Here is a 23332-nt window from a genome sequence, read left to right as displayed (position 1 = left end):
AACTAGCAAGTCTGTTGAGACCTCTCTCTGAGGAGAAGGTCTACATTTAAAAACCTGGACCACTGCAGTGCTTTACTAAAAGCTTCTCCTGACGGTGTGGTTAATCCACCTTGGCCAGTGGGGGCCTATATAGTGTTGTCTACACCGGGGGTTAGATCGGTATAACTGCATCTCTCAGGGATATGGATTTTTCACACCCCGGAGTGATGTAGTTATATCAATGTAAATTTATAGCGTAGACTTGGCCTGAGTTAAGATTCTCAGTGGCATTAACTTTTGCATTTCCTGACATGTTTATATTGACATTAACATTGCATTTATTATGCTTTTAATAAGCTTTATAATTAAAAATTTAAGTGAACTGGTCAGGACTCAAATATTTGGACCCTTAAATTGGATAGCATCATCTCACTGTACGCAAGTCATCCAAACATTGGCCTATCCTATCAAACTAATTTTTCCCCACCCAGTTGCCATATACTTACGCTCCAATACATCTGTTAGTCTATAAGGTGCCACAGGATTCTTTGCCGCTTTTACAGATCCAGACTAACACGGCTACCCCTCTGATACTGAAGCAGGTGATCTTTTGATTTAAAGAATAACAGAAACAAGTTCAGTGTGTGTGAACTCCTTGAAAAGTCATTTACCATGCAGGTCAGAAAGGCAATGCACTTTTACAGTGGATGGGTGGTTAGGAAATCAAATTGTGCCCCACCTTGAAGCTTCCTCTTTTTGTTCTTTACTCCCAGACCACCTCAGGACTTCTGACTTAGAGATTGAACACTACTCCCTCTGGAACTTAATATTATGGGAGTCAGAAAGAAAGGTTCCCTCCTTTCCTGTTGTCCATCCTGGTCTAATTCACTCTTGTCATGCTATAATAGTTTTTGTTCAAGAAATGAATCCATCTCTAATGTTAATGAGTTACACAAATGGAAAGAACTACCTTGACCCTGATGATAGATTACATTTTCCTGTTTTATGCAGTTTTTTTTAATGCTCTAAGCAACAAGGACTCCTCCACTTCCTTTGCTGGGGCTGCGCCATGTGTGTTCACCCAGTACTGTTCCTTATTACGCCAAAGTATGTCTTTGCCCTCTTCAGATACTTGTATATAGGTATGTTTCTCCCCTCGTTCCATTTAGTAATATAGCTAAGCTATACCTCTGTTCTTTTATATTTTTTGTCAGTCCGTCACTTCTTCCATCCCTTTAATCATTTGTGTTTTACTTCGATTTACACTAGTTTGCAAACATTTTTCTGGTGTTGAGGTGCCTTGAATTAGTTCTGCTGAATACTGCAGCTGGAAACAGAGATTGGCTATGGTAGTCCTGCTCTGCCTTACACTCTCTTGCAACTCCAGTTGCAAGAATCACTCAGCTTCATTAATCATTTCCACTCCTAAAACAATGTTTAGTTAGGTGTATTAATGTATGTTCTTAGGGCAGATTTTGGTATTACATTAATGAATTTAGTAGTTATTTGATAATAGCTATAGTGAACACAAAGCTTCCAGTTTGGATGGGATCCAAAGCCCACTGGAGTCTTTCTGTTAAGTTCAATGAGCTTTGTAGGGCCTAATCCTGCACACTCAGGCAACTAGCTCTGGCTGCAGTTGATGGAATTGCTTGCATGAGTAAAGACTGCTCATATGAGTAGCAGTTAAGACCTACATAGTTTTCAAAAAGGATTAATAAATTGAACATCATTAGAAAGTGTTTTATTCATATCTTACAAAACAAAGTTCCACAACATGAACTACACTAGATATAGTCAAGTTATTTCAGAATTAACCTTTGTTTTCTAAAACCAGCATCACTACACAATAAAACTTGTTTTACAACTAACTCAAGTCTCATCTTTTGCATACAAAATATGCTCTTTACATTGAAATACACATTATTAACAAAGCAGGAACTAGAAGCACATACGCTAAGATTGCTCAGTGAAAAATGCCTCAGCAGGGACTTGTTTTTTCTGCAACAGAACATCTGTTGGCTATGTATTTTCACAGAAACTTAAACTGATGGGAAACTTGCCAGTGACATTCCCTTTGTCAAGGAAAAAAAATCCATAACAAAAGCATGTCCAACGTAGCTCAAATTCTGCTATGAAACGACGTCAGAACATGTCTTTTCCAGAACGGAGGGCTGTATGTTAAAATACAAATAAAATTTTATGCAAAAGTCATCTGAAGCAAAACACTGCATTGCAAAAATCAAATTATTCCGTTAGTTGCTTCACAGTTTATTTTAAATATTAACTGAGATCATTAATCTCCTGCCAACATCTTCAATCCAATATTTGACTGATCGTTGAACAGAAAAACCTCAGAATCAGATGTCTGTATTAAGAGTACGATAAATAGTGCATGTTAAAAATTGTCCAACAGATCTATAAAATATTCCATAACAATAAAAACAAAGTAAGACAAAGCTAATGTTTTCCAAATATAGAACTTAAACTGTGGAAAAATTTCAACTCATATCCTGAACTGTCCTTGTTCATACAAGTTAAAAGCTAAACAGCTCCTTATAAAATGTTATAAGGATTTGTTTTTAAAGTTAGTGCAGATTAGCACATTTAGAACTCACTATGAAACAATTTTACTAATCTAGGACCTGATCCCACAAATCCTTACCGACAAGTATTTCCTATTGACTTTGTAAGAATAAGGCCTACTTGTGAGAATAAAGGTTTGCAGAGTCACAACCATAAACAGCTTTGCAATACTAATTGTGCTCTTTATTTTAAATTCTAGTAAATATTAGAATATATACAATTTTAGTACAAAATTATGAAAAACTACAATTTTAATAATAAAACTGAAAATGCACCTTCCAAACATACTTAGTAGTCAGAAGGAAATAAGTATAATCAAATCACTGTTTGGCACAACAGAAAACACAGTAATATGCTTTTTATTTTTAAGCAACCTAAGGTCCCAATCCTGAAATTGAGTCTGCCTGGAGCACCAGTGAAGTTAATGAAGTCCACCCCACAGACCCTGTTGTAGGAGCAGGGCTTGAATGCCAAATCCTGCTGAGTATTTCCATTGCAGTCAATGGGGCTACTTGCATGAGACCAGCAGTATCTGGCTATAACTGTTATACATTTTTAAGAGTTAAAGCTTGAATTCTCTTTTTTTAGTTGCCTTGGGTACTTTGCTGAAGAGTAGACAATTTACCATTATCCAATAGCATCAAAATATGCTATGCAGGGTCCACAAGTTTTCAAAATTTCATACTACTTTTTGTTAGCCCACACTATTTATTGTCATGTGGGCCATCTTCCAATGAAGGCCCCCTTTGGAATTGGGCTAGGCAGGCTTCCTCTTATTTCTCGCTACTTCTGTGGGTGTCCTGGCTCTTCATTGTGGCCAATGGACCAGGTTGGGAACCATTTTGTTAGAGTTCCAAGGCATGTTTTCTAGATATGTGTTGATTCAAGTACTGAATGGTTACGGGGACTACCAATGCAAACCTCTAGGCCTAAGCATCAGAACAAGAATAATGAAGGGAAAGATAAAAGCCTCTAAAAATTCTGTAGGATTTGGAGTGATAGTTTTGCCACTGTCTTCAAAGGGAGTGGGCTCAATTGTTTGTATATTTTCAATCAGCAAGCGGTTGTGATGTGCAACTTCTACTACCCAATATTCAGACTAATGTATGACAAGTGCTACTACAATTCCAACTGAGAGTATCTGGTTAAAAACTAAACAGATTTAATGGCTTCCCCAAAGTTCCAAAAGCCTCAAGAAAAACAAGTAGTTTAGGTTATTTGGTATAGCATAGTATCAAATGTTTTCCTTTGTGGCTAGTCAAACTACTAGCTTTTCTAAACGTCTTTAACAGCAACGATTGCATTTTGGTTTAAATACAATACCCATGCTTCAGCTGATGTTAGATCGAACCATAAAGTATGCAGATAGCTGACCAATAAAATGATCTCTTCAGAATGTATTTTTTCCCACTCACTATTGTTTGTATAAAAAGCTCAGTTTACAGAACCTGTACAAGAGCAACAGTCAACTAGATTAAATGTTGAATGAACTGTAGTGCCACCCTCAAAATGACAATAGATATTCAAGTGTATGATTTCAGATGTCTAGGTCTCAGTTTATGCACAAGTATGGTGTAACTGTAGAATTGTTCTGTTTGTGAAGTGTAAGTTTAAAAAAAGCAATTCTAATAAAAGGTTAGTTAATTTTTATTACATTAAAATTTATAGTCGCTAAACAAATGCATTCTCCAAATATTCTTGAGTTTATTTATGCAGAAATTAATTAAGAGCCTTCCATTTATTAAAATCCCACTGAAGTCAATGGATTTGGATCAAGCCCATAGCCAGGAAGTTTCATCTCTGATATTAACTAGTGGCATGGGGTGAATTATATGGCCTAATAGACATTTTCTACACTCAATCAGCCACCACAAGTTACATACCTACACAACTCACTGGCTATTGTAAGGATAAAAATAGTCTCATGCTAGACAAATCTGTAGAGCCGTGCACTCAAGACCCAAATTTATAATTAAATAATGAAGTGAAAGAAAAGCTCCCAATACCACAACTCTTCTTTCTCCAAGGGTCTGATCCAAAGCCCACTGAAGTAAACAAGAGTCTTTCAGTTGACTTCATTAGATTTTGGATCTTGCTCCAGGACAACAGAAGTTTTTGGACAGACCCCCTACATCTGACATTCAGATGTCCCGTGCGGAAAAATCCCCCAAAATGTTAAGGAAGTAAATCTTGTACCTACTGACCACAAAACATTCACTCTTATCTTGTATGTCTATGTTCACCTGTGTAGTAAAAAACAAAGCAAAAAAACCCACACTTGTCTTGCAACAAGTAGTACAAAATGAAATAAAGTCAAAGTGAATTGCAAAATACAGAGAAAGTTACGTTATTCACTTTTCTGAAACATGACAAATTCAGGTGTTGTAATACCTAGTGCTTTTACAATGATCAAGATTTACAATATAAAAAATAGTTACTCCATACAGTGGACGGCATGTACATCTTCAGACAGTATTTGCCAGTCACAGTATTAATCACAGCTCCACACTGTAGCCACCAATATTCCTCTGCCTACCTTCCCCCACAAACAGTGGAGGAAAAAAAGATGGCCATTTGAGCAGGTCCAGAAGGTTAAAAAACCTCTGGTAGGGGCTCTGGTAGACCACAGACAAAGAGAATTCCATGTTAGCTGCAGTTTATATAGACTAGAGTGTGTAACTTTCAAACATATAGGCAACCTAGCAAGACAGTTAAAATACATTGTTTTTCTTTTTAAAAAAATTAAAATATGGCCTCTATTTATGTATTTAATAACCTTTAAGTGGGAATGTCTTGACAGTTTTTAAAATGAAAACTGTCCTCATGCAAAGCTGTCTATTGTCTATTTCTCATTTAACCTCTTTTACCAAAGCCTCATTCATAGTGTGTGTATATTTTAAAGGTACCTTCAAGTTTTCTTCATATCTATAAAACTGCTCTTTTTTTTTCTTTTTTTTAAGAAAAAAAGAAAAGGCCTAGCATAAAAAAAACTTTAGAATTCACTAAAACTCAGATGAAACTGACAAATTTTAAATTGTATGTGTCCATGAAAGTGTATTCTTTGCTGTGAGTTAAAGATTTTATCCAGTTTGGTAAACAGTTAGTTTATAAGCATTAATATGGTTTTCATATTAACCATACATTTCACTGTATTAACAACTTTTACTATATTTTAGGTACCAAGACTTCTTATCTTGTTCAATATCTAGTCTGATAGGTTGCAATTTATGTTTAAGGATGCAATCTGGATTGGCATTTGTAGAATGTTTTTCTGGATCTTAAGTGCACATAACTTAAATGTAACAAACATAAAACATGTTACTGCATGCCAATCCTCATAACTTTATTTTAAACAATGACATAAAACTACCACCTCCATGACTCAAATATCCCTGGCATATTTTATGACAACATGAAAAGAATTTTGCCTCCATTGTCAAGTTGTTTATTAGATTTCTTGTTGGGGATGAGCAAGGTCTCCTTCAGCAAGTATGAAACATATGTTAAAAAAAACTAAATGAAAGCATGTTTTCAGTCAATGTTGGTTATGTTGACCTCTTGCAAAATGGCAAGCAAAGTCATATTTATTTTTACATTTGCACCCACATATGTTGCACTGAAAAGGATTTTCAAACCCATGACATCCCATGTGAATAGTATAAAGGATATTGTCTGCAAAATACATGTCACAGTGCTGGCAGTGATGCAGAAGCTGAGGATCCTGAACTGGAAGGGTTGGAGCTGGAGTACTTGGCTGACTGTTACTTATGCTAGGAGTACTAGTATGGACGCTGCGATCACTACTTGGACCTGCCACTGGACTGTAGTTTCTTTGACTGTGTGGGGGCCGAGGATCTGGGCTAGTAGGAGATGAACTTTGAGGAATATTTGTTGACACAGATGAAACTACTGCTGGTGCAGTAGGTTGCTGTATTATAAAAGGCTTTTCATCTTGGCATGGTACAACATCAGGAGACGCTGGGTTTTGGTTTTCAGGCGGCAAGCTAGACAACTGTCCTGCTAATGTTGATAGCTGATTTAATGGATTGTCTATCTTAAGGTCTTGTGGATCTCTCGCCAGGCCACCAGTCTGTGTTGTTTTTGTCATGCTTTCATATGCTTCAGTCTGAATATTTGGGATTTCATGGGTGAAATCATTAAGGTAGTCTGGCTTCTGAACCACCATGGAAGGTGGGCTCAAATTAATTAATGATCTTCTGCTGTATCCCAGATTGCTGGTCTTCTTCTGCAAAACCCCCCACATTTTCTTGCTGCTCAGGGAAGACCTAGTACCTTTTATAGGTACCATTTTATGCTTGCGTCTACGATGATGAGACAGGTTACTTCTGTCACTGCAGCGGAAGGAACACAATTCACATTTATATGGTTTTTCACCAGTATGTGATCGCATGTGCGCTTCCAGATGACGTTCATAGGCTGATGCAAATGGACATAGATGGCATCTGTGTGGCTTTTCACCTGAAAGAGAGAAAATTACAGTGTAACAATTTATGTATACTTGTACAAAGCAGCCTAACAGAACATGGAAGAGAGTGAATGTATGTGGGGGCTACTAACTGAATAGAGCATTTCATTTTTTAATCAACAGTTCAAATCCAGTCCAACTCACTGCTAATGGAAGGTTGCAGGGTGTCATAAGTGAAATGAGTTTGGAGGTCTCCTCCTGCTTTCAGTAGGCAAGTTTAAACTTTAGAAAAGCCACCACTATTACTACAATTGACACTAATTGAGACCCTTGTTGCGGAATGGTGCGAAAATATGAATGGTATGTAGTCTGAATAATACTCACACCTCTAGAAGTGCTTTGTCCAAAATGGGTTTGAGGCATGTAGGCAAGACAGCATGGCAAAGCTTGTTCAGTTACCTGCCATAGCTTTATTTGTTTTATGAATAACTACGCTTCAAATTGAGGTTTGCAGTGTTATCAGTCTGCCTTTTTACAAGCACCCACGTGGCTTTCAAATTTAAGAAAAATATAAGGACAAGTTTTTAGGACCCTGTGGTTAAATTAAAAAAAAAGTAAACTATGCCCCTGTAGAGTTAAGTGCTGTGTCACGGAGATGCAATTCTCGAGACACCCCTAACATCCAGCCCCCACCATCATGGAGTAGAACTGCACTGGTTACACTGTCTGGGGAGGTTCTGTATTCAGGAGGCTGGAGCTAGATTTTGGCTTTTTAATGATGCCAGCTGAGCTCTGGTAGAATACCAGATATCATGTAGGCTCTATCCTCACTAATGCATTTAAAGTGTTTGAAAAACCATTTTCAAACATGATTACAGGAAACACATTCGTAACAGTACAGTCGGCGCCTATGATCTTTCTTTAAGATAGAGAGATCCTTCAGAGTTGTTTAGATGAAACCTATTCATTTGATCCAGAATGTTTCAAAAGCCCAAAGGTTTTAGTGCTTTGTGTTCTGGGAATTAAAACTCCAGATTTATGCTAGTAAAGAGGCTTAATGCCCTGCTGATGGTACTGATATCGTTAACTTCATAACTAGAATTATAGACCAGCTTCCAGGAAGGTGCTGTTCCATTAATTCTTCTACAAAGGGGTATAACAGACTCCAGGGTATAACAGGTGTGACCCCTCTGTCCTTGGCACTAGGGAGAATAGCCTTAACTTTCTCTCTAAAGAAGTTTCCACAAACTGACTTCCAAAAAGGAGTTATGTGTCTGCAGGCATCTACCGTTGATCTCGCATTCATACAAGATTGTAGGATGCGTGCATCTGCTGCTCCCAGATGAGAATTTTTATGTTCATATTTCTCCCAGGGGATATTTAGTTGGTTTTCTGCCAGAATTCAAACCAGTATTTTCTCAAGCAGGACTGGTAATCCCGATATAGAAAAATTGGGAAACTTTCCAGTGACAGGCATCTTATTGCTTAGTATCACAGCTTGGGACACTCAACTGTGATTCTTTCTTCTAGCCAGACCTGCTTTACCACCAGCTTCAGAAGAGAAGCGCAAGAAAAAGCAGTGGCAGCCCTTGGTGTAAGGTACTTTTGTACTATCTTTTCAGAGGTTGGCACGTGTTCACCAACTGGGACTGGATATCTGTAATAAGCATACAATTTATACCAAGATTAAGCAAACAATCACATAAAGACAGGAGGGGACACTGAGCACTGGAATGCCACCCCTGAAAGATAATTTAACAGCTTTAAAATAAGAGTTATGGGAGGTTCCACTATGAAATGGAAGCATGGTGGAAGGGAGTAGGGCTCTATTGTAATTTATACTTTTTGGAGAATGGAAATTTTCAGTTTACTAACTGATCTTTAGTACTCAAAAATGCCTTCATTAATTTTAGACACTGTGCTTTTCTTGTAAAATTGGCCTACAGGCAGATATTTCAACATTATCTTCTAGTAATAAAATATAATTTCATGTACTAGTGTAAGCAAAATATTTACTCAGTTTCTTGGTTTATACTTAGTGTTTGATTGAGACCATCACAACAACAAGAGCTATTCTCTAAGACCCAAAACCCTGCCAACATTTACGCATGTGCTAAAAACTTTACCAGAAGGACTAGTCCCATTGAAATCAATGCAACAATTTATGAGAGTAAAGCTAACCACACACATAAATGCTTATAGGATTGGGGCCTAAACAAGCATTATGAAAATACAGCACCTAATCTTTTAAAAAGGGAAAAATCTTTAAGAAATCCCACAGACTTTGCTTACAATTGAGGAAAGTGGTCATCACTAGGACACTGTTTGAAGATACATATGCACATCTGCAAAGCCTATGAGTGAGCTAGTTCCATATACACCGAGCATAGAATACAGAGGCACTGAAACACTGCCCCACAGCAAAGTACTGTAGAATCCTTCATACCTGTGTGAATTCTGATATGCTCTATAAGCCGTGCTGTTCCTTTGCTGGCATAGTTGCAATATCGACACTTCAGTTTTCCATCAAATGTCCTTTCAAACCCATCCACTAACATTCCTGAGTTTTCATCCAGTGAAACTTCAACAGAAGGATGATCTAGTCCATTCTGATCACCATCTGCTCCAGCTATAAACAGTAAATGCAGTAGAGATTCTGACTGAGAATCACTGGGTTGTTGCTTTTTGTTACAGTGACACTAGTCCAAACTTCTTAGCTCCTTATTCCCCTAACCCCCACACAAAAATAAACTAATGAGAAATAAGTTTTGATGAAAAATGTTTTTTTACAAAAGACTTCCCCCAAAGATTCTACAGCTTTACAGACTAGTATAGTAGCCTTCATAATAAGCATGTTCAAATGCAAACATCAGCACAATCACCCCCCCAAAAAACTAGAATACTTGACAGCACTGAAGAGAGCCTACCTCCCTGAAGGGCATCTGCTTCATTGTCCCCACTAACAGATCCAGAAATCATATTTACATGGTGTGTCTGTTGAGTAAGATATTCCTGAAAATCTTTTACAAAGTCCAGAGGCTCCGGTTTCTTTTCACCCATATTCACACTTTGAGTTTACAATAACTTGTGCCTAGAAAAAAATCAATCAGAATCAGAGAACATTTTACTGAATTTGAAACAAAAGAATTCACATTTACCGAAACCACTGTAAATCAAGGATGACATCTCTATAGTCTTGTTAAATAAAATGCATATGGTCAAAAGTAAAATACACATGAACAGACAATCATAAGAGTATTGTTGAAATCTTTACAGCAGCTCAATGCTATTTAAAGATCTCAGATAGTCACAGTTGGGAAGATGGTTCTCAGCAACAGTATTATAAATACTTTAAATTTAATAAAATGATGTAATAAAAGTCAAAGTTTAGTTGACTATGTGGACACGAGAACAAATTTCAATCTAACCTTACCATTCAGTTCAGAAATATTAAATAATCTTTACAAAGGTTTAGATTCAAAGAGAACATTTTTTGACATTCCAGATGATTTTTTTCTTAAATGCCGAGATTTGACATCTTAGCACGGAAGGAAATTTATTGTAAAGAAGAGACTTCTTGCATTGACAATTTTATACTGTAATTGTTCTATAACTTAAATTTTATGTTCAGAAATAATATTTCTCACGGACTTAAAGTTAGGCACATGCACAGTTATGGTTCATGAAATAATGAACCATAACTATGCATCACAGTACATTCAAGACTGTCAAGAATGTTCATCATCATCTGGCAAGGAAAATTATATTTTGATTTATTCAAGTTTCAAATCAGCAACTGAGGGGAACAGATTTCAGAGGATGAGAAATTCCAAGTTTTCAAGCGTCAAATTTGGTGTTCAACGCATATTTTCTGTTAGTGTTATAAAAATCGTATACATTAGAGGGAACTCATTCATTAAGAAGAGCTAAATTACAAAACAACGTTTAATCTTAAAGTCTCTGAGATTTCAAAGTAGTACTGATATTATTACAGTACCATCACTTTCTCAAAGTTTCAAGTAACTTGGATACATTTTACTTTTTTTGGTAAAGAAACCCATTTCACATCCAATAGTAAAGCTTACGCCTCTTACCAACAATATGAATTGAAGTAGTGAGTCTAGCACTCTACTCATCTGTAAATTGGACATAAAAACCCTACCTACATTAGTGGTTTTGTGAGACTAAAGAGAACTGATTATTTCACTGCATTAGATGACTAAAAAATTTCATTTAATGTATATTAAAGAAATTAAAAGTCTATACGTAAAAATACTTGGAGACTTGAAAAATCTTCACTGACATGAACTGAGCAGCTCAGCAATGCCTGAGGCTACCATTTTATTGATTATTCCAGTAGGAAACAGAGCTGAATGACGCATATCATGACAGGAAAATCAGAGCTGCAGCCAGAGACAAGAACACAGCAGGAGATTTCTCCAGCTATTTTTAGCTAAGTTCTTTAGTTTTTCCCTGTGTTTGTTTTTTAAAGGTCTACATGAATTGTACCTGAATTTCAGTTTCCTCCTAGGTAGCAAACATACTCCAACCTGTACTCCCAGTAGGTCAGACAGAAAGCAAGGGAGCACAGCTGCCCCACTTTCCCTAGAACAAAAAATAAATAAAAAAATTAGTCTGTCAAACTTAGGTTTTCTGATTTCTTAATCAAATCTTTTTTAGCTTCTTGCTTAACTTTCAAAAGAGAGGCTCCCCTGCAACAAATAAAATTCATAGCAGTAGTTCAATTATTTCATTACATGAACTACATTTCCAGAAGGAGATCCTTTCATTGACCCCAGCCACTCCTCATACATAGAAAATACGAGAAAACTGAGCAAAACAAAACCCAAAATCTGGCATTCAAGTTAATTGGTTTTAGTGGATACTTAACAGCAAAAACCATATTAATAGCGGCTGTAATGAGGCCTTGGATTGTAGGAGTTGTAGCCATATTCCTACTGGGGGTAGTAAGACTGTCCTTGTCTGTGCTGTTGGTAGCTGTTACCCCAGCTTCTTCCTGGCCACTGATCAGATCTATTACCATCTTGCCAGTCGTGCCTATCACCTCTGCCTCTAAACTGCCTGCCATCTTGAAACCACCAAGCTGTATGGAGCTCTCAAATACTTCACTCTGCAGACAACTAGTAGTGATCCACAAAACAAATTTTGGGGGAACCACTTTTCTGTAGGACAGGCAACTGGAAAACACAATCTGTAATAGTGTTGATTTTAGTGATGGGAAGAGGGCTTACAGTGGCAGTGCTGCATAATTCTGTGTTCCCAGCCAAAGAATTTGAGTTTAATATTTTGTATAGGACGTGGGGTTTCGTTAGACTGCATTATCTTTCAATAATAAAAAAATTCACCATTTGTCACTCTTTTTCAATATCACCATTGTAAATGACCAGACTTTCATAGGACTTTGCAGTGAGTTTAAGATGGAAGATAAGTTTCAGTCTGAAAAGGGACAGTTTCAATCAGATGTTTCAATTGCTGCAAATTATCACAGAAATCATTATCTACATTTCAATTGGCAAATCCTTTCATTTTACAGTAATGACCAGAGTTTCATTAGATGATCTGCAAATGTCCAGTACCAAACTCCAGATCACTACTAGTCACACAGTGCTTTGCATTTTCAAAGTTCTTCACTAACACCGAATTAAATAACTTGTAAAAGTCACTTATGAGGCCTAATTCAGCACATACCACTAGAATACTGGTTTTCTGCAGACTCTTTAGAGAGATGTCTATATGAACCTTTCTTTCACAATAATGCTTTGTATTAAACAATATAGTATTAGTGCAACATTCTACTGTACTGTTGATCCCAGTTTGATACACCAGTTAAGTCACTTGCTACTTGTCTAGTAATAGCTGGAAACTTTTCAATGTCAACATGCTAAGCCCCCAGAATAGGGAGTGTCTCCTATACCAATTTACTACAGTGGTATGCAACCTGTAGTCCTTGAGGGCAACTGTACTAAGAAAATTTCTATTAAAATACAAATTGAAAATCTGTTCTGGAAGTGTTTCCTAGAGAACATAAGTATTTGAACAAAACCCACCACTTCAGGAATACAGTATTAGGCTCAACCCCCAACTGCTTCTCCTGAAACTTCTGATGTGAGGTGAGAGCACTGAGAAGTTGCTGTCCTTTTCCTGCTGCAGCTGTTCGCAGCTTCCCCACTACTCATCTGCTGCATGTCAGGAATGACATAAGAGAAGCAGATCAGGTTACACTATTCTCTGCTTACCTGCCAAGTTGCCGGAGTCTCTGGGAGAGCAGGATGGGAGCTCAATCAGCTCTGCCTTAACCTATAGAAATGCCTAGTGAAGGATGTCTCCTCACCCTCACACAGGGCAGTCAGGCAGAGGAGAAAAAAGAGAAGCTGAAAACGAACCACCAGTTATGGCTCCCTGATTCTCTGCCAGAGGTCAGTTTAGAGCCTTGGGGTTGTTCTACCTTGCACCAGTTGTAAGTGGTCCCTAAGGGACCACTAAACCATAAACCAGCTGAGGATTGCCAGAATGCAACATGCTTCAGTGGCTTCCCCTACACAACTTGACCCCAGCAGGGCGCATCAGGATGGAAGCATAAAAGCTAGCTAGGTATATGTGGATGGTGCCCTCCTGAGAAAATCTGTCTCAAAAAAGTGAGCGTGGTGTCTTGACTTTTTTGAAATAACATGTTCAGGCTGAAAGTGTTGGATACCACTGCTGTTCCAATTGCCTGATTCAGAAACAGCACTAATGAGCTTCAGAAGCAGTATTCAGTTCTTATTTGGAAGGATAGTCAACAAGATGTACTTTTGGTGGTTTGAGAGAATAAAGGAGAGGACCTTGGAAACATCAAAGGAGTGAAATAGGAGTGCTACCTTATCAATTCAAATCAGTTCCACTTTGTCCTTTTCACTCCAATATTGATGAAATACAGAGGCAGAAAACCACTCTGGAAGTATATATCCCATACATACAGAGATAACTTTAATAAAATATGTAAAGTCCCACAAGTCTACAGTGAGAAACAAAATCAAGACATTCCTAGTACTCAAAACTGTATAACAATTATACTTTCTAACAACTCACCAACAACCACATACCACACAACAGAACCACTAACCCAGGAACCTATTCTTGCAACAAAGCCCGTTGCCAACTGTGCCCACATATCTATTCAGGGGACACCATCACAGAGCCTAATAACATCAGCCACACTATCAGAGGCTCATTCATCTGCACATCCACCAATGTGATATATGCCATCATGTGCCAGCAATGCCCCTCTGCCATTTACATTGGTCAAACTGGACAGTCTCTACATAAAAGAATAAATGGACACAAATCAGATGTCAAGAATTATAACATTCATAAACCAGTCGGAGAACATTTCAATCTCTCTGGTCACGCAATCACAGACATGAAGGTCGCTATCTTACCACAAAAAAAACTTCAAATCCAGACTCCAGCGAGAAACTGCTGAATTGGAATTCATTTGCAAATTGGATACTATTAATTTAGGCTTAAATAGAGACTGGGAGTGGCTAAGTCATTATGCAAGGTAGCCTGTTTCCCCGTGTTTTTCCTAACCCCCCCCCCCCCAAGACGTTCTGGTTAAACTTGGATTTAAACTTGGAGAGTGGTCAGTTTGGATGAGCTATTGCCAGCAGGAGAGTGAGTTTCTGTGTGTGTGTGTGTGTTTCCGGGGGGGGGGGGGGTAGGGGTGAGAAAGCCTGTATTTGTGCAGGAAATGGCCCACCTTGATTATCATGCACATTGTAGGGAGAGTGGTCACTTTGGATAAGCTATTAGCAGCAGGAAAGTGAGTTTGTGTGTGGGGGGAGCGGAGGGTGAGAAAACCTGGATTTGTGCTGGAAATGGCCCAACTTGATGATCACTTTAGATAAGCTATTACCAGCAGGACAGTGGGGTGGGAGGAAGTATTGTTTCATGGTCTCTGTGTGTATATAATGTCTTCTGCAGTTTCCACAGTATGCATCCGATGAAGTGAGCTGTAGCTCACGAAAGCTCATGCTCAAATAAATTGGTTAGTCTCTAAGGTGCCACAAGTACTCCTTTTCTTTTTGCGAATACAGACTAACACGGCTGTTACTCTGAAACCTGTCATTATGCAAGGCACTGCATTTAGCCGTATGGAGTGGAAATCTATCAACTGCATGAAAAAACTTGTACAGATACAGACAGACATCATCTTCCTTTCCAAATGCAAACAGATGGACATCGTACCAAAAGGACTGAAGGTAAAAAAATCCATTACAATCTACATACCACACAGACTATGCTGACAGCTTGTGCCACACGCTCTCAAAGAAACTGCGGAATCACCTGATCAACATCCTCTACAGCAAACAGGGAAAGATTAAGAATGAGCTCTCAAAAATGGATACTCTCATAAAAAACCAACCTTCCACACAAACTTCCTCGTGGCTGGATTTTACTAAAACTAGACAAGCCATTTACAATGCACACTTTGCTTCTCTACAAAAGAAAAAGGACACTAAACTTTCTAAACTACTACATGCTACAAGGGGCCACAGCAATGGTTCCTTCAACCCACCCAGCAATATTGTTAACCTATCCAACTATACTCTCAGCCCAGCAGAAGCAGCTGTCCTATCTCGGGGCCTCTCCTTCTGCCCCTCCACCCCTACGAACATGATACAGTTCTGTGGTGACCTAGAATCCTATTTTCGACGTCTCCGACTCAAGGAATATTTCCAAAATACCTCTGAACAACATAGTAATCCACAGAGGTCTCCCTACCAACACTACAGAAAGAGGGATTCTAGGTGGACTCCTCCTGAAGGTCGAAACAGCAGACTGGACTTCTACATAGAGTGCTTCCGCCGACGTGCACGGGCTGAAATTGTGGAAAAGCAGCATCACTTGCCCCATAACCTCAGCCGTGCGGAACACAATGCCATCCACAGCCTCAGAAACAACTCTGACATCATAATCAAAAAGGCTGACAAAGGAGGTGCTGTTGTCATCATGAATAGGTCGGAATATGAACAAGAGGCTGCTCGGCAGCTCTCCAACACCACTTTCTACAAGCCATTACCCTATGATCCCACTGAGAGTTACCAAAAGCAACTACAGCATTTGCTCAAGAAACTTCTTGAAAAAGCACAAGATCAAATCCACACAGACACACCCCTGGAACCCCGACCTGGGATATTCTAGCTACTACCCAAGATCCATAAACCTGGAAATCCTGGGCGCCCCATCATCTCAGGCATTGGCACCCTGACAGCAGGATTGTCTGGCTATGTAGACTCCCTCCTCAGGCCCTACGCTACCAGCACTCCCAGCTACCTTCGAGACACCACTGACTTCCTGAGGAAACTTCAATCCATCGGTGATCTTCCTGATAACATCATCCTGGCCACTATGGATATAGAAGCCCTCTACACCAACATTCCACACAAAGATGGACTACAAGCCGTCAAGAACACTATCCCCGATAATGTCACGGCTAACCTGGTGGCTGAACTTTGTGACTTTGTCCTTATCCATAACTATTTTACATTTGGGGACAATGTATACCTTCAGATCAGCGGCACTGCTATGGGTACCCGCATGGCCCCACAGTATGCCAACATTTTTATGGCTGATTTAGAACAACGCTTCCTCAGCTCTCGTCCCCTAACGCCCCTACTCTACTTGCGCTATATTGATGACATCATCATCATCTGGACCCATGGAAAAGAAGCCCTTGAGGAATTCCACCATGATTTCAACAATTTCCATCCCCCCCATCAACCTCAGCCTGGTCCAGTCCACACAAGAGATCCACTTCCTGGACACTACAGTGCTAATAAACAATGGTCACATAAACACCACCCTATACCGGAAACCTACTGATCGCTATTCCTACCTACATGCCTCCAGCTTTCACCCTGACCACACCACATGATCCATCGTCTACAGCCAAGCTCTGCGATACAACCGCATTTGCTCCAACCCCTCAGACAGAGACAAACACCTACAAGATCTCTGTCAAGCTTTCTTACAACTACAATACCCACCGGCGGAAGTGAAGAAACAGATTGATAGAGCCAGAAGAGTTCCCAGAAGTCACCTACTACAGGACAGGCCTAACAAAGAAAATAACAGAACGCCACTAGCCGTCACCTTCAGCCCCCAACTAAAACCCCTCCAACGCATTATTAAGGATCTACAACCTATCCTGAAGGATGACCCAACACTCTCACAAATCTTGGGAGACAGGCCAGTCCTTGCCTACAGACAGCCCCGCAACCTGAAGCAAATACTCACCAGCAACCACATACCACACAACAGAACCACTAACCCAGGAACCTATCCTTGCAACAAAGCCCGTTGCCAACTGTGCCCACATATCTATTCAGGGGACACCATCACAGGGCCTAATAACATCAGCCACACTATCAGAGGCTCATTCACCTGCACATCCACCAATGTGATATATGCCATCATGTGCCAGCAATGCCCCTCTGCCATGTACATTGGTCAAACTGGACAGTCTCTACGTAAAAGAATAAATGGACACAAATCAGATGTCAAGAATTATAACATTCATAAACCAGTTGGAGAACACTTCAATCTCTCTGGTCACGCAATCACAGACATGAAGGTCGCTATCTTACAACAAAAAAACTTCAAAATCCAGACTCCAGCGAGAAACTGCTGAATTGGAATTCATTTGCAAATTGGATACTATTAATTTAGGCTTAAATAGAGACTGGGAGTGGCTAAGTCATTATGCAAGGTAGCCTATTTCCCCTTGTTTTTTCCTAAACTCCCCCCCCCCCCCCCCCCCAAGACGTTCTGGTTAAACTTGGATTTAAACTTGGAGAATGGTCAGTTTGGATGAGCTATTGCCAGCAGGAGAGTGAGTTTCTGTGTGTGTGTGTGTGTTTCCGGTGTGTGTGTGTGAGAGAGAGAAAAAGCCTGGATTTGTGCTGGAAATGGCCCACCTTGATTACCATGCACATTGTAGGGAGAGTGGTCACTTTGGATAAGCTATTACCAGCAGGAGAGTGAGTTTGTGTGTGTGGTTTTTGGAGGGGGGTGAGAGAACCTGGATTTGTGCAGGAAATGGCCCACCTTGATCATCATACACATTGTGAAGAGAGTGGTCACTTTGGATGGGCTATTACCAGCAGGAGAGTGAGTTTGTGTGTGGGGGGGCGGAGAGTGAGAAAACCTGGATTTGTGCTGGAAATGGCCCAACTTGATGATCACTTTAGATAAGCTATTACCTAAATGGGGTGGGAGGAGGTATTGTTTCATGGTCTCTGTGTGTATATAATGTCTTCTGCAGTTTCCACAGTATGCATCTGATGAAGTGAGCTGTAGCTCACGAAAGCTCATGCTCAAATAAATTGGTTAGTCTCTAAGGTGCCACAAGTACTCCTCTTCTTTTTGCGAATACAGACTAACACGGCTGTTACTCTGAAACCTTTCTAACAACTGTCACACTAAAACCACCTGAAGGTAAAACCACAACAAAACTAAATTGATAGGTGAGAAAGATCCCCAGGTACCCTTGGTTTGAAAATAAGTCAAAGGGGTTTCCCTACTTGACAACTTTTTTCATTTGTTAAACATGATTTTTCCATTTTCCTTTCTTTCTTGCTCAACACTAGCCAACATTCCAATGGGTTATTTATGTCCTTGTTTATCAACATTGATTACTGGTATCAATTGTGTCTAAAAAATTATTGGAATGGGGTTAACCAGTGGAGGTTTCCTAAGATAGGCTTTATCTGCTATTTTTGGAATCTGATACAGCGGCTGAAATTCAGCCCTGGAGTAAGTGGGTGCTGTTGTGACAATTGGGCCTACAAATTTACCCAAAATGTGAGCTCAATGGTAATAAGTATGTATAAATTCATAAAATGTTACAGTACTCTGTAACAACAAAGGTTGATGGATAGAAGTCCAAATGGAAGACAGAATAACTGAATTAGTCTAAATAAAAAGGCCTAGTTGATATGACTCAGGGACTGTTAAAATTACACTTGCTAAAAACAGGATATGTGGAGCCAGAAGTTAATAAGCTAAGATTGGTATGTCAAATATTAGGTCCAACTGGTGGACAAAATAATGAGGGGATAGGCTATTCCACCCTCACTCCCTTTTTGGGGTCCTTAAAAGAAAGATTTTGTGAGGACATATGGAGAGAACAGAGAGAGGCTACTGGAGTGAGTGTCAGTATCACCGTTGCCAACCCCCAGCTTCCTGGGTCCCTAGGTCTTCATCATCTTGATCCTGAGAGGTGTCCAAACCAGAACGGGCCAAAGAGAGAAGCCCAGATGACATTGCCCCCCCTACCATCTACAGCTGAATCCCAAACATCATCTAGGATGATAGTTATTACCATCTTTAATGCCATGTACGAGACTGTCAAACAAGGGGGCTTTTCCTTCTAAGATGAATTGAAAAACAACAGCAGCAGCAGCATCTCCAGCCCATCTCAACTAACTTCTTCTCTTTTCCCCAAAAGGACAGTTATTACCATCTTTTGATACCATCTAAGACACTAACAACAGGGGGTTTCTCCTTTTAAAAACACACTCCTAAAGGGAAAGGGAACAAAAAATACTGTTACAATGAAAGCCTTATTTAATACTTTGCATTTCAAAGGTTTTAATAATTTCATTCTTTTCTGTACCTTTAATACAAGGTTAAAAAGATTTTTAATGGTGTGTTTGCCATGATGCTAAGCAGGCTGAGATCTCTGTATACCAAGCTACAGGCCTTGTATAACTCTGTTTAACATTAGACAATGACTGGGTTTTGTCACCACCTTTAGCTCATTTATTCCATCTAAATTAATACAAGCATGCCACTCTATTGGCTTCCAAAGAGTCGTGCCCTTTTATGGCAGGACTGAATATGGTCCACTATTCTCTCTTCTGATCACTGTAAGTTAACTCTGGGCACACCTTTACACATCAATTTTGCCTACCCTCTTTCAGATATCAGCTTCCTCTAGGTTTAAGTTAACTTGTGTTCCATTTGTTGGTGACTCCTGCAGTAAAACAAAGATACCAGCTCATGCATTAAAAAGGGGGCGGGGGAAGGGGATGGGAGAAAGCAGTTTAGATTCCAGAGGCCATGTCTCACCAAGTTATAACTTTAAGGCATGTCAAATATAGGGATTAAACCAGTGGTGCACAAACAGGGGGATGCCAGAGGTTCGGGAGGGGAAGAGTTGGGGGCCGGGTGGTGTGAAGAAACTTTAGCCTTTCACCCTTTAAAAAAAAAAAAACCAACAACATATTAATAAAAGCACAGGCTGGCTTATTTTCAACAATTTAAGTTTCATAACTACTGTAGGCCTACTATGCCTTTAAAATTAATTTTGATTCTCTAATTTTAAAACTCATTTAATGATTAATAATTTATATTAAAAGACAAACTGGTAACATATAAAATAATAGTTGAGAGCCTGGGACCTTTCAAGTGAGTTAGACACTAGAACACTAAACTAAATGAATGAACAGTCATCTCTGTTTTTCCCCCTTCACCTTCTGGCATGAAAAATAGTTTCAGCTCACAAGTAATGGAGAAGGGGTATGACAAATTCTATTAATGGTGGGGGGCTGGGACTGGAAAAGTTTGCGCACCACTGGACTAAACCATTCAACAATGAAGATTAGAAAATTGAGTTTTGGGATGGCTCAACAGGAATCAACATTTAAAAGAACTATATTTTCACCAAAGAGTCTATTGTGATACTCTTTGCTTCAAGGGGAAAACTGATTCATGTGGTAATTTACACAGTAACATTTCAGTCTGAAAAACTCTAACAGATGAATGAATACTGAAAAGTGCAACTGGAGAAAGACAAAAGATATGATTTAGTGGTCTGACCATCATGTTTAAATTAACTCCATTCAACTCCACTGAACCTCAGACGCCCCTCATCCTTCTGATGTTCGTAAATTCCCAACAGGATTTAAGAACTAACTCAAACCTCACCATTTTCTGTTTCACATGCAAGGAACACTTCTGTGACCTTGCTTAAATGAACAAATAGCATATCATGCATTTTAAAAAAAAATGCACACAATTTTTCCCCAAGAGAGAGGAGAGAGAGAAAAAAAAACCACAGCTGACAGATACTAGTCATATTACATACTAAAGTTGCTCATGACATGGCTATGGGTACCTGAACAGAATAAATTAAGCTATATATTTTAGTGTGTAATTTTTAGATGACATCTCAAACTACTCTTATGAAATTCTACTCATGTGGAGAATATAATTTTTTTTAATGCACCACCAAGCATCGTGGAAAATGGAAAGGTAATAGATTTTGTACCTTAACTGGTAAGTTTTCATGATAATTTTGACAGGCCGTATATAGTAATCCAAGATTCTACCTACTACAAGCGTCACAGAGTTTTCTATAGCACATTCTTTAAGAATAGGGGGTTTGTTTAATTAATTGTTCTTGGGCAACATTTTCCATCCTATACTTCACTGTTGTATAGAGTACTGGGTGGGCACTGGTTGTCTGCCTGGATACCCCCATTCACCCTAAAGCTAGCTGCATTTCAGCAGTGCTGTATGCATATATTCTAGAAAATGCTACAGAATGCTTTAATATGAAAGCCTTACGTAAAATATTACTGAAGTCTTCTACAGGTCTCTTAAAGTAAAAATTCACACACATGCACTGTGGAGCCTTCTGGTTTGCTCCTACACTTCAGATACCATGGCTCTGAAATAGCTGTGACACAAACAAGCAGTTTGAAAACCTTTGACAGCAAGCAAACATACATATGAAGTGTCACATTTTCCTTCAAGGAAGTCTCTCTGATACCATCTCAGCCTGCTATGAAACCACAAGCTGAGTATCTCAGAATGAAGGGATTCTTTCATAAAGCGAAGAATCAAACACCTGTGAACCCCAGTAACTGTCATGTGACTTATTCTATTACTTTCTTCCCAAGGAGTACCAGGAGGAGGAGGGGAAAATCAGGATCTAAAGCAGTCCCACATAATGCTCAAGGTTTTAAACACAGTTTCATGACCTGAGAATTAATTCCTCACAAAAAGTTACTAACAACTTTTCAAAGAGCTCCCACCTGGCACTCTTCAAAGTCTGTGACACAAATAAGTCTTCATACAAAGGCCAAGAACCAGATTCTCCACACCCCATTCAGAGCACTGCTTCCCACACCAGTTGCCTGGTAGGAGCCAAACATGGGAGGAAAACAACACTACCACTGCAGAATTCTGTTAAGCAAACTCGATTTAAAGAAAAGAGGGTTTATAGCAGATTCATATCCATTCCCAAGGGGGTGCTATGAACTCCATGCCAGAGAAAACACTTCCCGAAGACGGATCTCTCACACCCATCCCACATTCAATACCCCTCGTTTGTGTCGGTTTAAGTTTTGTTAAAAATTAGACCACCTTTGGAACCGCGCCAGGTGCATCTGTCGGCCATCCGCCCTCGCCATCTGTCTCCCCGGCGGAGCGGTGCAAGAGAAAGAAACGGCCACCCCATTTCTGGAGAAGGGAAAACCCCCCGTGGGCATCCTCCCCTAACTCCGGGAGCGAGTGGCAAAGAGCAGGGGCACCCTATCCCGCCGGGGGCCACGCACACATCCCACCCACTCACCTGGGAGCCAGACAGAGAGCAAGGAAAGCCCCCCCCCACTCACCTGGAGGGAGAAGAGAAGACCCACTGCCCCCCAGGGGTCCGCCTCTGCAGGGCGGGGAGCTGTCACTGCTTCCGCCCTCGGCCCCAGCCCCACTGCAGCCTCCTGCTCCCCGAGGACAGGGCCGCGGCCCCGGGTGGAGAAGACAAGGGGGCTAGTCACAGGCGGCGACGGCGGCGGCCCCTGGGGGATGAGGGCACTGGGCGGCTCTCACCCGCCCCCATAGCCCGGCTCCTGAGCTACGGGGCGAGAGCATCACTCACCTCCCCTGCACCCCACCGCTCCCAACACCCACCGCAGCCGCCATGTTTGTTGTGAGTATCTCCCGTAGTAGTCGCCCCGCCCTCCCCGTTCCTCCCACCTCGCGAGACTGGCGAGCCCCGCGCAGGCGCAGTCCGCGCGCGGTGGCCGTGGCGCTGGACGGCCGCTGCTGCGAGCCCGAGCGGCGGAGGGGCTCGCTGGGTTCGCCGCCGGCGAAGGGGAGTCGGCAGCAGCGAACATGGCGGCGGCGGCGCTGTGGCGGAGCTGCGCGAAGGTGACTCGTGAACCTGAAGGGGTCGGGCTGCCTCTGCCCCGCTCTACTCGCGGGCCGGGAGCCCCCTTCTCCAAGGAGGCGCTGCGGGGTGCCGGGTCCGCCCGGAGAGCGGAGGCCCCGCCC

The 23332-nt window shown here is 40.5% G+C and overlaps 2 protein-coding genes across 4 annotated transcripts in view; one reads left to right on the top strand and one right to left on the bottom strand.

Annotated features, from left to right (window-relative positions):
* Window positions 1-1701: 1701 nt before the first annotated feature.
* Window positions 1702-23137, bottom strand: IKZF5 (IKAROS family zinc finger 5). 2 transcript variants are annotated; one of them, XM_048856210.2, is made up of 5 exons: window positions 23036-23137; window positions 11501-11596; window positions 9919-10082; window positions 9438-9620; window positions 1702-7044 (listed from the first exon to the last, which is right to left on the bottom strand). In XM_048856210.2, the coding sequence occupies exons 3-5, from the start codon at window positions 10049-10051 to the stop codon at window positions 6101-6103; spliced, it is 1260 nt and encodes a 419-aa protein (XP_048712167.1). In that variant the 5' UTR covers window positions 10052-10082; window positions 11501-11596; window positions 23036-23137; the 3' UTR covers window positions 1702-6100. The 2 variants fall into 2 exon arrangements, with proteins under 2 accessions (XP_048712167.1, XP_048712165.1); XM_048856208.2 differs by lacking the exon at window positions 23036-23137 and adding an exon at window positions 22678-22993.
* The window catches only part of ACADSB (acyl-CoA dehydrogenase short/branched chain), a 30853-nt gene continuing 30596 nt past the window's right edge, over window positions 23076-23332 (top strand). For both annotated transcript variants that reach the window (XR_007357470.2, XM_048856212.2), the window contains exon 1: window positions 23076-23209. Coding sequence is in view for 1 of the 2 variants with exons in the window: in XM_048856212.2 (XP_048712169.2) it covers window positions 23174-23209 (36 nt within the window). In the remaining variant the exon portion in view is untranslated. The remainder of the gene's footprint in view (window positions 23210-23332) is intronic.

The sequence above is a fragment of the Caretta caretta genome, chromosome 7, assembly GCF_965140235.1.
Source record: "Caretta caretta isolate rCarCar2 chromosome 7, rCarCar1.hap1, whole genome shotgun sequence".
NCBI lineage: Eukaryota > Metazoa > Chordata > Testudines > Cheloniidae > Caretta > Caretta caretta.
The sequence above is the reverse complement of the archived record's forward strand: the minus strand, read 5'-3'. Positions and strand labels throughout refer to the sequence as shown.

Excerpts from the sequence above, each read along its gene's own strand:
- IKZF5 (XM_048856210.2), bottom strand. The coding sequence starts at position 10,051 with ATGGGTGAAAAGAAACCGGAGCCTCTGGACTTTGTAAAAGATTTTCAG. Across the intron at positions 9,621-9,918 it reads AGCAGATGCCCTTCAGGGAG|CTGGAGCAGATGGTGATCAG; the intron begins GTAGGCTCTCTT and ends TACTGTTTATAG. Across the intron at positions 7,045-9,437 it reads GCATATCAGAATTCACACAG|GTGAAAAGCCACACAGATGC; the intron begins GTATGAAGGATT and ends TCTCTCTTTCAG.